General features: G+C 39.6%; 1 protein-coding gene across 1 annotated transcript in view; it reads right to left on the bottom strand.

The window, feature by feature from the left end:
- Positions 1 to 13,781, bottom strand: part of ANXA10 (annexin A10) — a 76,042-nt gene that overhangs the window by 26,776 nt on the left and 35,485 nt on the right. Inside the window, exon 3 of the mRNA XM_066387862.1 lies at positions 12,289 to 12,383. Coding sequence (XP_066243959.1) covers positions 12,289 to 12,383 — 95 coding nt within the window. The remainder of the gene's footprint in view (positions 1 to 12,288; positions 12,384 to 13,781) is intronic.

Raw genomic sequence — 13,781 nt, 5'->3', positions numbered from 1 at the left:
GCCTACCCCAAAATTTATCATGCAAATACTTCCACCATTTTATATGATAGCAGCGTCTGTGCAAGCTGAATATTCTATTGAGCAGCTTCACTTTAGGGATGTTTTCACAGTTTATTTAATTATTCACTTTTCACTGGAAATTGGAATCGTTCATTTTTGTCTGATAATAATGATGATATTTTTTTTGGTTGTTGTTGGAGGATCAATATATAGATGCTAAAACTCTCACCATCCAAAACAACAAACTATAACAAACATTCCTTCAAAAGAATGGGTGATCTCAGAAGAAAGAGAAACCCCTGGGTATAAAAAGCAGGAGATACATGAAAACCAGAGAGTAAGCAAATGAGCTGACCTGGGTGATGACCTTACAGGTGATTGGGAGAAAGTAGAAGTTGGTGTGAGAACTATTTGTTTTGGGTTTCAAAGCCCAAGTTAAGACCATTTATGAGCCAGTGTAACAGAGGAAACTATGTCTGAAATCTCTTATATGAGGTTGGTATAACTCTCAAAGGATTATACCCTCAGTAAAGTGTGAACTAGGACAAAAATACAATTGATCCCTGAACAACACGGGGGGGGGGGAGGAGTATGGGGCACCAATCACTGCACAGTGGAAAACTCATATATAACTTAAGTCAACCCTCCTTATACACGGATTTCCACCTGTGGATTGACAATCCGTACCACTCAGCATTAAAAGATGGGCAGAGAGCTCAGCTCTCTTTGTCTGGGTTTTGAATTGAAAAATGTTTCCCCTGAGTTTTCAAAATAATACTCTGACTCCTTTGGGCTTGAAATGTCATATGAACCGAGACTCCATGAAGAGAAATCATCATGAATATTGATCTTGAGCTGGTGATTCTTTTGGGACACCAGGAAGAAGCAAATGCAAAATAAATCTAGAGAAATTCTCTCACTCTCCAGGAAAAAATATCTTACTGAAGAAAGCAAGCTACGCTTTAAAAGTTCTCACAATAAAAATTTGATATGCACTTAGAATCAGTTTTCCAGAGGGCTAGATGGTGAACTCTACAAACAGCAGAATTCAAAACCTATGAATTTGAGACAATAACAATCTGAAAGAACACTGTGAAAAAAATAACAGACTTGAAAAGAAAGCAAATATAATTCTAGAAATAAAAAACTTCTAAAGTTAAAAATCTAACATATATTTTAAAGATTAGCTATTAAGAAGCTAAATATGGTATTAGTAAATTGGAGAACTATCTATAAAAAATGATTTAAAAAATTCCACAGAGAAAAACAAGAAATAGGTGATATGAACATACATTTAAAAGACTTGGGAGGCTGAATGGTAGGAACAAACTTTTGTCAAATGGAATTTATAGCAGGAGAGAATGTGGGCAATGCCAGAGAGATGCTATTTCAAAAACAATATTATGTGTGAATCCTTAGTTATGTAGATAAAAGTACACAAATCTGTTGACAAACATAGTAAAATTGAGAATACCAAAGATAAGGAAAATACCTTAAGTGCAACCCAAGAATCAAAGGTTACCCAGAAAGCAAAAAAAGTTAAAATTATATCTGCAAAGACCAAAGAAAAAATAATTAGAATATAACCTAGAATTCTATAGCCATCTAAACTAATATTCAACAAAGGAGAGAAAAATGAATATATTCTTAAGGAAAAGACTAAAATAATTTAACAATTATTTGTCATTTCTGAAAAAAAAGAACTTGAAGGAAATGGCATTGACCTTAGAAACATGGAGTTGGATATTAGAAGAGAAATGGACAAAAAAATTGAAATTAAGAAGCATTGACTTATAAAACAGCAAAAATAATTATTTTGGTGAGTATAAAACAATATAGAATTAAAAAATGTTTGATAATAATAATATGCTATTGCCTGGAATATACCCCCAACTTTTATATTAATGTCAGGCATAAAGTTAAACGTTTTGAAGATGAAGCAGCAAATGCTACAGAGTTCATTTCAAAGACAAATTGATTTTAAAAACTTCTCAAGTATTAGTCAACTCCAAATCAGTCAAAAGGTGCAAACCCCATGGCTGTGGCCAGAAAGAAACCTGATTCTAGCCACTGCAACAAGAGTCTACGTAGCTGAAACATCTGGTGTCCACAGTGATGAACTTGTCACCTAAAATAGGACTTTGTGTAAGCCCAAACATCAGAGTTCATTTGATTGAAGTTTGTATAGCTAACACCCAGAAAATAAATATCTTGCTTATTGATGCTGATCCCCTCTTTCCCCTCATGTCTTTCCCTCCCCAACCCCTCAAATTTCTATTGCATTTGGAAGAGAAATAATTAGGGGTGAGACCAAGGTCTTCCTGTCCCATTGTGTACTAAAAGCCATTCATACTAACTATGCTGAAGGACTCTCAGGAGTAGATGGACTCACATTTTTATGAATTTGTTGGGTATAGCCACCCAGCTACCATTCTAGGTGAGCCCATTGGTTGAATTTGAGGAATACTCAAATTCTAATGATGGGTGTGAGCAAGGTTTGCAGTGGAAGAAGGGAAGCTAAAGAAACTTGTGACTGGGGCCCTTTGGGCTGATTCACTGTACCATTCTAATAAATTTCATTATTAAATATAGTTTATACCTATGTTTTATTTTTTTTTTTAATTTTTTAAATTTTTTAAATTCATTTTAGAGAGGAGAGGGAGAGACAGAGAGAGAGATAGAGAGAAAGGGGGGAGGAGCTGGAAGCATCAACTCCCATATGTGCCTTGACCAGGCAAGCCCAGGGTTTCGAACCGGCGACCTCAGCATTTCCAGGTCGACGCTTTATCCATTGCGCCACCACAGGTCAGGCATATGTTTTATTTTTACTGTGAATGCTTATAAGTACCAAAGGAGATACTTTTGATAGGAGAAGAGCCACATATAGGGAAGGGTTTCTACCTCTAGCCATATATAGGAAGGCCCCATAACCCCAATGGTCACTTTCTTTTAGAAGTCTCAGTGACACGCGCTATGTTAATGGGAACCTCTGACAAGAGGAAGCAGCCTTCCAGAGGTGTCTCTTGATGTTTAAATTTGTTGTCTTCCTCATACAACTTTCAGGTACATCACTTTGGAAAAGCAGCTATTGCTTTGCTACTGAACTCTTATAGAAACCGAATGCCTGATCTTTGGAAGCTTGTGACTGTTGTGGAATTTTGGTGGGATAACTAGGACTCAGTGACTACCAAGGAGAAAGGAATCAACAAGTCTCACTTGACAAATAGACATGGCACATTGAAGAAAGCATCTGGCTTGGCCCCAGGAGCACCTTGGCTTTACATGAAAAATCACAGCCATTATCTTTTTTAGAAAGACTTTAACCCCCATTTGGTCTTGAAACAAGCTGCTGAATCAGTGGAGACCTCAATCAGTTGCCCTAAATGCCTTGACCTGGTTCACTGATGGTTCAGACACACTGAAACCAGATGGTGTCCACTAGGCTGCTGGGGCTGTTCAACTCAGGAACAGCTGTGCAAAACCAAGAATGGATGATTTTTGTTCTATGGGCAGAAATCAAAGCCATTCTTATAGTTCTGGACAGCACTCAGCACTCCCCTTGATAAACTTTTTTTTTTAATCTTTTTACCCAGTCTTAGGCTGTTAGACCTAACTCTCTGTTTTTACTCTTGGAAAATTAGAGGTTGCATATGAATAGGCGGTTTCTTTGGGGTTGTAATGTGGAAATAAACTGTGGCTACTGATAGGAGTTTTTATGTCATTCTTACAGATGCCCACAATACAGGCTTATGCCCTGGTGATACCAGTGGACTCCCAGCTGCTGATCAAGCCTGCTGTGCCCAGATTATACCATTGCTACCTGGATTCATCATCATACTGCACTTCACAACACATACATCATTATCATCTGGGCATGTACAAATATTCTATGTGTCTGAAGTCAAAGTTACCACTGCTTCTCAGCTTTGTGACTCCAGTCAAAAGTTGCCATGCTTTACTCATGGTGAAGAAAGTCAAAGTTCAAAGGGCACTGCTCCTGCACAGCCCTTTCCAATGGGCTTTATCAGTCTTTGATCCCCTCTTAGGGCCTCTAGTTGGCTCACCACTTTTGACACTTTTCAAGTTACAGTGCTTCTAGTCCTGTTCAATCAGCTGACTCTGGACACACCATTATGGTCCTTGAAATTAATAAGTGTCATGGTATTAGGCTTTCCAGACTGACTGACCCTGTACAGTTTTGACTATAAAAGGCACTCAACAATAGACTGATAGTCAAGGTATTTGATGGTTCTTCCATGCTTGCCACCATTCATAAGCTTTGGGTATTGGTGATAATTGATCAACTCAGTAAGACTTCTGACTCTGTCTCTCTTAGCTCCTTCTGATGTACACAGCTTTGTAAGTGGTTTGTTCCTGAATGCCATTGTCCCTCCTGATCATAATAAAGGTAGAGGGTTAATGGGTTATAATAATATAATAATTATAATAAATATTATATATATGTATATATTATCTAATTGGTCTTCATCCCAGTTCCTGGACCAGATCTAAAACCTTGTAATTTTCTGAGTGATAGGATGAGAGCTACATCTTTGTCGTTTATAAAAAGCCAATTTCCACCATACCTGAGTTTGTGCTGATAAAATAATCTTAGAGGAAGCAGGGCTGATTGTAAGAGGAACCAACCATATGATTATAGAATTGAAAGCTTCTGCCCTACCCCTGATCTTTAGGGAGAAGAGAAGGACTGGCAACAAACTTATTCACCAGTGACCAATGAGCTTATCAGTCATGCCTATGTAATGAAGCCTCATAAGAACTCTGACTTGAGAGGCCTGGGGTGCTTCCAAGCTGGTGAACAGATCAAGGTTCTGGGAAGGTGACATGCCCAGAGATGGTACAAAAGCTCTACCCCCTTTCCACTTACTTTGCACTATTTATCTCTTCCATTTTGCTCTTCCTGAGTTGTATCCTCTATCATAAAACAGCAATTGTAAGTATGACACTTTCCTGAGTTCTGTGAACCGTTCTAGCATATTATCAAATCTATGGAGAGAGTTGTTGGAACCTCTGATTTATAGCTAGTCGGAAGTACAGGCGACAATCTGGAACTTTTGATTGACATTTGAAGTGGGTCACAGTCTTGTGAGACTGAGCCCTTAACCTGTGGAGTCTGTGGTAACTCTGGGTAGTTAGTCTCAGAATTGTTTAATTGGAGGGAGACTAATTCCCCATATTTGATGTCAGAAGTGAAGTGTTGAACTTGTGTAAGTGTAGAGAGACACAGTTTTCCTCTATTACATAGACATATTTTAAAAATTTGGGACTCTACCCTAAACATTCCTGGGCATGATGATTTTTTTCTCTCAAATTGCCAACCTTGGCCTGACCTGTGGTGGCACAGTGGATAAAGCATCAACCTGGAAACACTGAGGTTGCCGGTTCAAAACCCTGGCTTGCCTGGTCAAGGCACATATGGGAGGTGATGCTTCCTGCTCCTCCCCCTTCTCTCATTCTCTCTCTCTCTCTCTCTCTCTCTCTCTCTCTCTCTCACCCCCTCCTCTCTAAAATGAATAAATAATAAAAAAAAATTAAAAAAAATTGCCAACCTCAGGGTATACTGGTTGTTCTACTGGAGAGGGTGACAATCTAATCACAAGTGGGCACAGGGTTTCAAACAAGTTTGGTTTAACCACCAAGGTTATCTCCGGACCCTCCTAATTCTCGATTATAAAGATAATGACTACTTGGCTGTGTGTTAGACATAATGACTTTCTTGAAGCTTTCTTAAAATACCTTTGTCCTTTCTGCATCTGACCCTTCCCCAAAAATGTTCTGAGTGTAAATTGGAAATAATAGGAAGAAACAGTGAAGTTACAACTACCAGAGTAATGACAATTTTCTAGTGGTAGAGTAAGAACTACAACCTTGGCCCCTGGGGAGGGAATGTCTAATCACACCACTTTGGCTCTTGTAGGTATTCAGGGCAGCCTCAATTCACTGGCCAAGATTGTTATGAATGATAGACTTGCCTTGGACTTCCCCTTTATAGGACAAGGTGAAGTCTGTGCCATAGCTAATACATCCTGCCGTATCTAGGTGAAACCTTCAAAGCAAGTGGAAAGGTCATTACTAAAACTTAAGGAGAAAGTCACTCAGCTTTATAAAATAGGTCCTGATGATTTATGGGATTTGTTCAGCTCATTGGGTCCAGGCCCCTGTGGGGGCGTGGTTGGGATCAATACTGCCAATTGACCTCCCCTTGCTTCTTGGTGTCCTGTGATAATTAAATGCTGTGTGAGACAAATTGATGGATTTTGTCTCAGCTTTTGTTGGTCAGAATAATAGAAGTGGCTTAGGGATTGGTGTACTCAGAATAAAAGAAGTCAATAGCAAAAGTGGAGGAGAAATGAGGGGTGATATTGTTGGGAGGCAATTTTCTGTAGTTTTCATGTTTCTGAATGTTATGCAGAGTGAGCCACTGACAGCCCTTCATTCTGGATTACTTTTCCAGGATGTTTGCATAAATAGCATAAGGAGATAGAGATAGTGTTTCCCTATCCTTTCTGCCCATAATAAGTGATTCACATTTCTAATCTGATGGTTTTTCCTCAGCAGTGCAACCCATTGCTTGTACAGATGTTATCTGGTCATTTTTGCAATGATCTATGGGATTTAGGCTTGGGGAATAGGTGCAAAAATTCTGACACTCTGGCTACCACTGTTACTGTGAATGGTAAACAGCCTTTTGTTTTTGGTTCAGGAGTCTCCTGGGTTTCACCAGTATCTGTGCCATCTTGGCTGGTTAACTTGCTATATTGTAAATAGATTGAAGTCTTATAGCCTTCACAGTTCTTGATACAAGATTGACAACATAGTGTGAAATGAATCCACATACTTGAAGACAATGTTTTTAATCTACATACAGAAGACATAGCTAATGTTTAAATTATATAAATAACTACAAATTGATAATTAAACTGCAAGCTTCTGAACAAAAAACATACAAAGAATATAAAGAGTTAACTTAAAAGAAATAGGAAGCAGAATATAAAAAAAAAAACAATTGAAAGGTGCTCAACATTATATGTTATTAGGGAAAATGCAGGTTAAAATCACAGACTCCATTTACATCCATAAGAGTGGTCAAACCTAAGAAGTTTTATGAGAATTTAAAGGAAATGGGAATCATTATATATTGCATGTGGAGTGTAAATTTATAGAACTGCATTAAAGAGTATTTTGAAGCTTAATGGGGTCTGGCTTTAATAGTATTCAATTTTCTTTTTCTCTCTTTTCTGCCCACCCTCCTCTCTCCCTCAGACTTTGTGCTCCTCCCTCCTTTCCTGGTGGAGGCTGTATATATTATTTTAAAGAGAAATAATTGTTCAGGATGTAACAGACACTCACAGTTGTTTACTATACTTAGAAAACTTTGATTTTATAGAAAACTTATTTGAAAAAAAATTAGTTTTTGATGGTAAGTTCCTAGTTTCACCAAGAAGAATATATTTAACCCATGATATATTTGAAAGATAAGGTAATTATATCATTTCAAATTATTTAACTCATGCTGATAAAATTAATCTGTGATAAACTGAATAGTAAAATTCAACCTTTGAGGATAAAACAACATCTATCCCATCACTTCCAAACTAAAAGTAAAGATAGAGAAGATACAACACCTATTACTTGTACTAGTGTCATGGTTATTTTACCCCAAAAGTAGTTACTTTCCTAGCCAACACTTCCTAGGTATGTTGATATTTCAAGATCAGTATTTTTCATTATGAAGATGAGAGGTGGGAATGTTATGAGAACACGACAGATTTGAACAGTACACTTGAACTCTTCATACATTCACAACTCCTTATTGAGTAACAACTGTGTTAGTCTGTTTAAGCTGCCATAACACAGTAGCATAGGGTAGTTGGTTTAAAATAAAGAATTTTATTTTCTAACAGGCTAGAGTCTGAAAGTCTAAGATTAAGGTACCAGTAAGGATGGTTTCTAGCGAGACTTTGTTTCCTGGCTTACAGCTAACCACCTTGTTCTGTCTTCACATGACCTTTCCTCTGTGCACAGACCCCTGGTATCTTTTCTTCTGCTCATGAGGACACCTGTCCTATTGGATTAGGAACCCACCCTTATGACCTCATTTAACCTTAATCATCTCCTTAAAGACCCTATCTCCAAACAGTCACATTCATAGTTAGGGCTTCAACATGTAAATATTGAGAGGATAACATTCAGTCTGTAATAGCAATTATATGCCTGCCATTGTTGTAAATGTTATGGGGAAACATTAGTGAACAAAACAAAGATTCTTCCCTTTGTTGGGCTTGTGTTCTAGAGGAAGGTAGCAAACTAAATATTATTTATAATATGTATTAAATTATGTAATATGTTAGAAAGCAATTAGTATTCTAGAGAAAAGCAAAAGAGCAGGTGAAAGAGATGTGGAGTTTCAGTATAGGTTTGGGGTAGGTGACAACTTTAAGCAGGGGGACCAGATCAGGCCTTCTTAGGTAGCTGCCACTGAGTGAAGGTTGCAAGGATATGAGGGAACTAACAGTATAGACACCTGCCCTTGTTAAGTCTGGTGTTTATTCATTTGAGAACAACAGGCATTATTGAGAAGCTTTCGTAGACTTGATGAAGAGTCAGATAACCTTGGTGCAAGTTCTAACTTTTTGTGATTTTGGGCAAGTCAGCGCCTACACTAAATTACATAGCCAGCACCAGGGGGTTAATGAATTCCAGATATCAGGACATTTCAGAGCTGATCATCCTTATTTTAGATGAAAATTGGGGAAACAGATTGCTTCGATGCTGAATTGGAACTCCTCCAGGAATCATCGATTGCCAAACTTATCAGGTAGGGGTAGGCTCTGTCCCCAGCCTCAGAGGCAGTTCATTGTCTCCTTGCTTTCTCTGCACTGTCAATAGACCAGCATTTTCTTTGGTGTGGACGATCAGAGTGACCTCATTTGTGATATTGATAATATGTCAGTCAGAGGCACTCCAGAGGGCTTTTCATTGAAGTCTAGGAATCCATTTGTGCTTGAGATGAGGCACAGTTGTTAATGGAATTCTGCAGCTCTTCACCGATGTTGACTAGCATGAATATCAAACATCGTGTATCTATGGAGCAGACCTAGCACTGCCCTTTACTGTGCCACTAAGAAAAGAATTCTGTCAAATCTTGATAATCCGTATTAACAACAAATAAAAATGTCAATGATTAAGATCCAGGAAATCTATAAACTCTGTCCACAGAAAGGGAAAAGTAGCAGCAGATACAGCGTGTGAAATGGAAGAAGGAATCCTGAGCATGATCCACAGGGGTGGACAGGAAGCCCTGACGGAAGGTCAGGCTGAAGAACCTGAGAGCAGCTAGAGCAGGAACGAGGGAAAAGAGAAATGTAAGCAACTTATGAATATTCATTTTAACTATAAAGGCAATAATAAGGGAGGTTTTTTTCTTTTTAAAGAAAAAAAATACATTGGCAGAATATAGTTTATGAGGTTTCCTGTTCTCTAAGTAGAGTGTTTTGTCTGTGTCTGGCTTGGGGCTGAGAACTGCAGCAAATGATCCAGTCCCTGATTTTCCAGGAGTTTACAGTCTAGTCAGCAAGGATGACAGGAAACCAACCCAACTCTGGGTGTCGAGGCCGCCATAGCGTAATGCACAGGGAAGTATGGGAGCCCAGCAGGAAGCACCTAGCCCAGAGCAGAGAGTGAGTGAGCCAAACCTTATTGCATAGTATAAGGGGATGTGCAGTCAGCTGCTCCTTCACAAGGTCATTCAACAAACATTAATTAAGCAATCTTGGCATGTGAGACAGACATCGGTTCTGGACTCTAGGGATGAACAAGATGCATCTCAGTTTTCAAGGATTTAGACTCTGATACAGGGAAACAGATCTAAAGAGCTCACGAATGTCTCATTGGGTACCAAGGGGAAGTTACATAAAGGATGCTGTAGTAACATAAGTCTGCTTCGCTCTGTTTGGGGGGTAGTGGTGTGAGGAAAAGTGTCCAGTGTCCGGGAAGCTGAGTAGCTGTGTAGTGTGGGAGTGGAGAGTCTGGCCACTGAGGATAGATGAAACACCATGACTACAGGGAAGGAAGCAGGGATGGTTAGTTTGTAGAACTATAGGTAGTTTCGTTTGGCTGCAGTTGACAGGTGTGAGAAAGGAGAGGGCTGAAGATGGGGAAAGACACAAAGCCAGCAAGACTCTGTATGCCCTGAACATATAAATATTTGTTAGTAAAAACGAAAATAAATATTCTGGGATTAAAGCATGAAAGTATACATTTAGGTTTGGAAACATTCTGGTTACAGTGTAGCTAGGCCAGGGCGGGGGCGGGGGAGAACTGGGAAGAGCAGCTACCAGCCAGGAGGCTCACCCACCATGAGCCTGGGCTCCAAATGATGAAGCCCTGAATCAAGTCTGTGTAAGTGAAGGGATAGGGGACATGTGAGAAGGAGAGTAAATTGCAAGACTTGATAACTGGTTTTATGACAACAGTATTTCAGAGGGAAGAGGCCAACATGATTCTCTGTTTTCCTGTTGGTGCAATTTAGTATAGAAGCCACGCTTTTCCATATGGCATGGGTTATTCAGCAAATGTGAGAATTGAACAAACTTTGAGAGCTTCTGGATACAGGGAAAGTGCTCCACTAAAATATAAATTGTTTAATGGATTTTACATTCCTGAGTGTAAGTATCTCATTTCTTTTTTTTTTTTTTTTTTTGTATTTTTTCTGAAGCTGGAAACGGGGAGAGAAAGTCAGACAGACTCCCCCGCATGCGCCCGACCCGGATCCACCCGGCACGCCCACCAGGGGTGATGCTCTGCCCACCAGGGGGCGATGCTCTGCCCCTCCGGGGCGCCGCTCTGCCGAGACCAGAGCCACTCTAGCGCCTGGGGCAGAGGCCAAGGAGCCATCCCCAGCGCCCAGGCCATCTTTGCTCCAATGGAGCCTTGGCTGCGGGAGGGGAAGAGAGAGACAGAGAGGAAGGAGGGGGTGGGGTGGAGAAGCAAATGGGCGCTTCTCCTATGTGCCCTGGCCAGGAATCGAACCCGGGTCCCCTGCACACCAGGCCGATGCTCTACCGCTGAGCCAACCGGCCAGGGCCAGTATCTCATTTCTTAATTGCTTTAATCTGCTATGTTGTAATGTAGAGATTGATAAAGTAATGCTTTAACCTGAATTTACCTGACTGTATAAAAAGCAAAGATGTCTGTAAGTCTTTCGGCTAAAAAAAAATTACTGAAATATGACCTCTCATCTCAGTATACATATTAAAACATTATTAGATGACTAGTGCTTCAACTATTATAGTTTTTATATTCTGCAAAGGAAAACTAGTGCCGGTGCCATAGGAACATAAGCTGACAGTTTTACCTGGACTTACAAAACATAACTGGTTTCCTTCTGTGGCCTAACTCAACTAATTTCCCTAGTAGTCGTGGCTTTTTGGTTTACTAATTCATTCTAAAGCAGAGGGATAAGAGGGATATCCTTTATTTCATGTATTACAGTTGTTCAAAGACCGAGGTTTTGAGATAAAGTAAATTTACGGACTAACATTAGAAGAGAAGAGTTTTATGATAGTGTTTCATCGATAGTGCTCAGGTGACAAAGTAATTGATATTTCAGGCCCTTTTGGCCTGAAGAGTTTTTGTTCTGAATCTGTGGTTTAAATGCACAACAAAAGAAAGCAATCTTTAATGGTACTTGCTTGAAATTAGAATGTGATTACTTTAAAACACTATAGAGAGTTTTATTGCCTTAAGCTATTTTTAACTGCCATCCTTTTTTAATGGTCTCTTCAACAGCATGCTGTTAAAGGAAAAGCTAGTAGATAATTCAGTTTGGTTGAGAGTTAGGTGAGGACCTGTGGAGAATTACAGAGAAAGATTTTACTTTTTGACCTAGTGATCATTATTAGTTCTTTCTCTGCTTTACCTGAAGCTTGAATTGGGTATTCCCAGTGTGACATTTTTAACCTAATTGGACTAACCAGTAATGTAAGGCTAGAAGAATTTTCATTTTCCAAAGTTGAATGATTTTTGAGAAAAGACTGGTGGAGTCACTGTTAATGTGCTCACACACAGATAACATTTGATGATACATCTTTCTTGTAATCCTTGAAGCATGCGAAAGACATAAGAACTGTTTCGAATATACAGTGAGGTCTGAAATCTTTGTCATCTGTGCGACTGAAATGAAGAACAGTACCTATTCTCTGAGAGAGCGGTCATTTCTCAATCGTTTGCCCTAGAAGTACATGAGTCAAGAGGAGGAGACCTTACCCGGCCATACATGCTCTGGTATGCCTCTGCAATCATCTGCCTTTGTGAATTACAACGTTGAGTTAGAATATTGATCAGTATGTCTTTGTCACAGCCTGGAAAGGAATAATAATTGAAGATTAGTAAAGTTGCTACTTTGTATTTAAGAAGAATCCATTCTCTAAGGGTTAAAACCAATGTGCAAGCTTTTATGCCTGATGGTACTTTAAAGCAGTGGGCAATTTAACTAAGATGTGAGATCCAGAGCAACAATTGATCAAGCCAGTGTTCTTCCTGTCTCTTATTTTGGTGCTAGTACTACAGAATTTCCATTAAAAATATATCATAAAAAAATACAGGATCTGACCAGGCAGTGGCGCAGTGGATAGAGTATTGGACTGGGATGCAGAGTACCTAGGTTCAAAACCCTGAGATCGCTGCTGGAGTGCAGGCTCATCTAGTTTGAGTGTGGGCTCACCAGCTTGAGCGTGGGGTCACTGGCTTGAGCATGGGATTATAGACATGACCCCATGGTTGCTGGCTTGAAGCCCAAGATCGCTGGCTTGAGCAAGGGGACGCTCTCTCTGCTGTAGCCCCCCAGTCAAGGCACATATGAGAAAGCAATCAATAAATAACTAAGGTACTGCAACAAAGAATTAATGCTTGTTATCTCTGTACCTTCCTATCTGTCCCTATCTGTCTCTCTCTCTCTGCCTCTCTCTCTCTGACATGTGCGTGTGTGCGCGCGCGCGCACACACACACACACACACACACACACACACACAGAAGTTAAAAGACAGTCTTTCGCCTGACCTGTGGTGGCACAGTGGATAAAGCATCGACTTGGAACGCTGAGGTTGCCGGTTCTAAACCTTGGGCTTGCCCGGCCAAGGCACATATGGGAGTTGATGCTTCCTGCTCTTCCCCTTTCTCTCTCTCTTTCTCTCTTTCTCTCGCTATCTCCCCCCCTCTAAAAATCCCTAAATAAAAATAAAAAAATAAATAATTAAAAAAATAGAAAAATACCCCCCCAAAAAAAATTAAAAAAAAAAAAAGACAGTCTTTCCTCAACCATCTCTCTTACCTCACCAAAAAAAGGCTTCTTTGACTTTCAAGCTGATTAATGTTTAAATGGACACAGTCTCTCTCTCATTTTACAGTTGGAGAGATGACTTATAATGAACATACATTCAAACACAAAAAAGAAGGAGACTATAAAAGTACAAATGTTAACATATGCAGGTAGTTAGACATTGGTAGGGAAAGAGAGCAAAGGGAGTTGGACATTATATTTTATAAAACTTGGAAAGCCTGCTTCAGTTAGAAGCTTCAGCATTCCCTTTAGCTTAATTTGCTAGAAGGCTAAAGTAGTCACAGGCTTATTACACATTTCAGGAGTGCATTGTGCCAGGTTTTTCCAGCCCTCCCCAGGGTACAACCAATTCATACCTGAACTGTGGGGAAAATACTTCTGTGCTTCTGCTTTAGGACAGTGTAGTGGAAGCCAGAATGG

The sequence above is a fragment of the Saccopteryx leptura genome, chromosome 1, assembly GCF_036850995.1.
Source record: "Saccopteryx leptura isolate mSacLep1 chromosome 1, mSacLep1_pri_phased_curated, whole genome shotgun sequence".
NCBI classification, from domain to species: Eukaryota; Metazoa; Chordata; class Mammalia; order Chiroptera; family Emballonuridae; genus Saccopteryx; species Saccopteryx leptura.
Note: the sequence above shows the minus strand (reverse complement) of the source record. Positions and strands in the feature narration are given on the sequence as shown.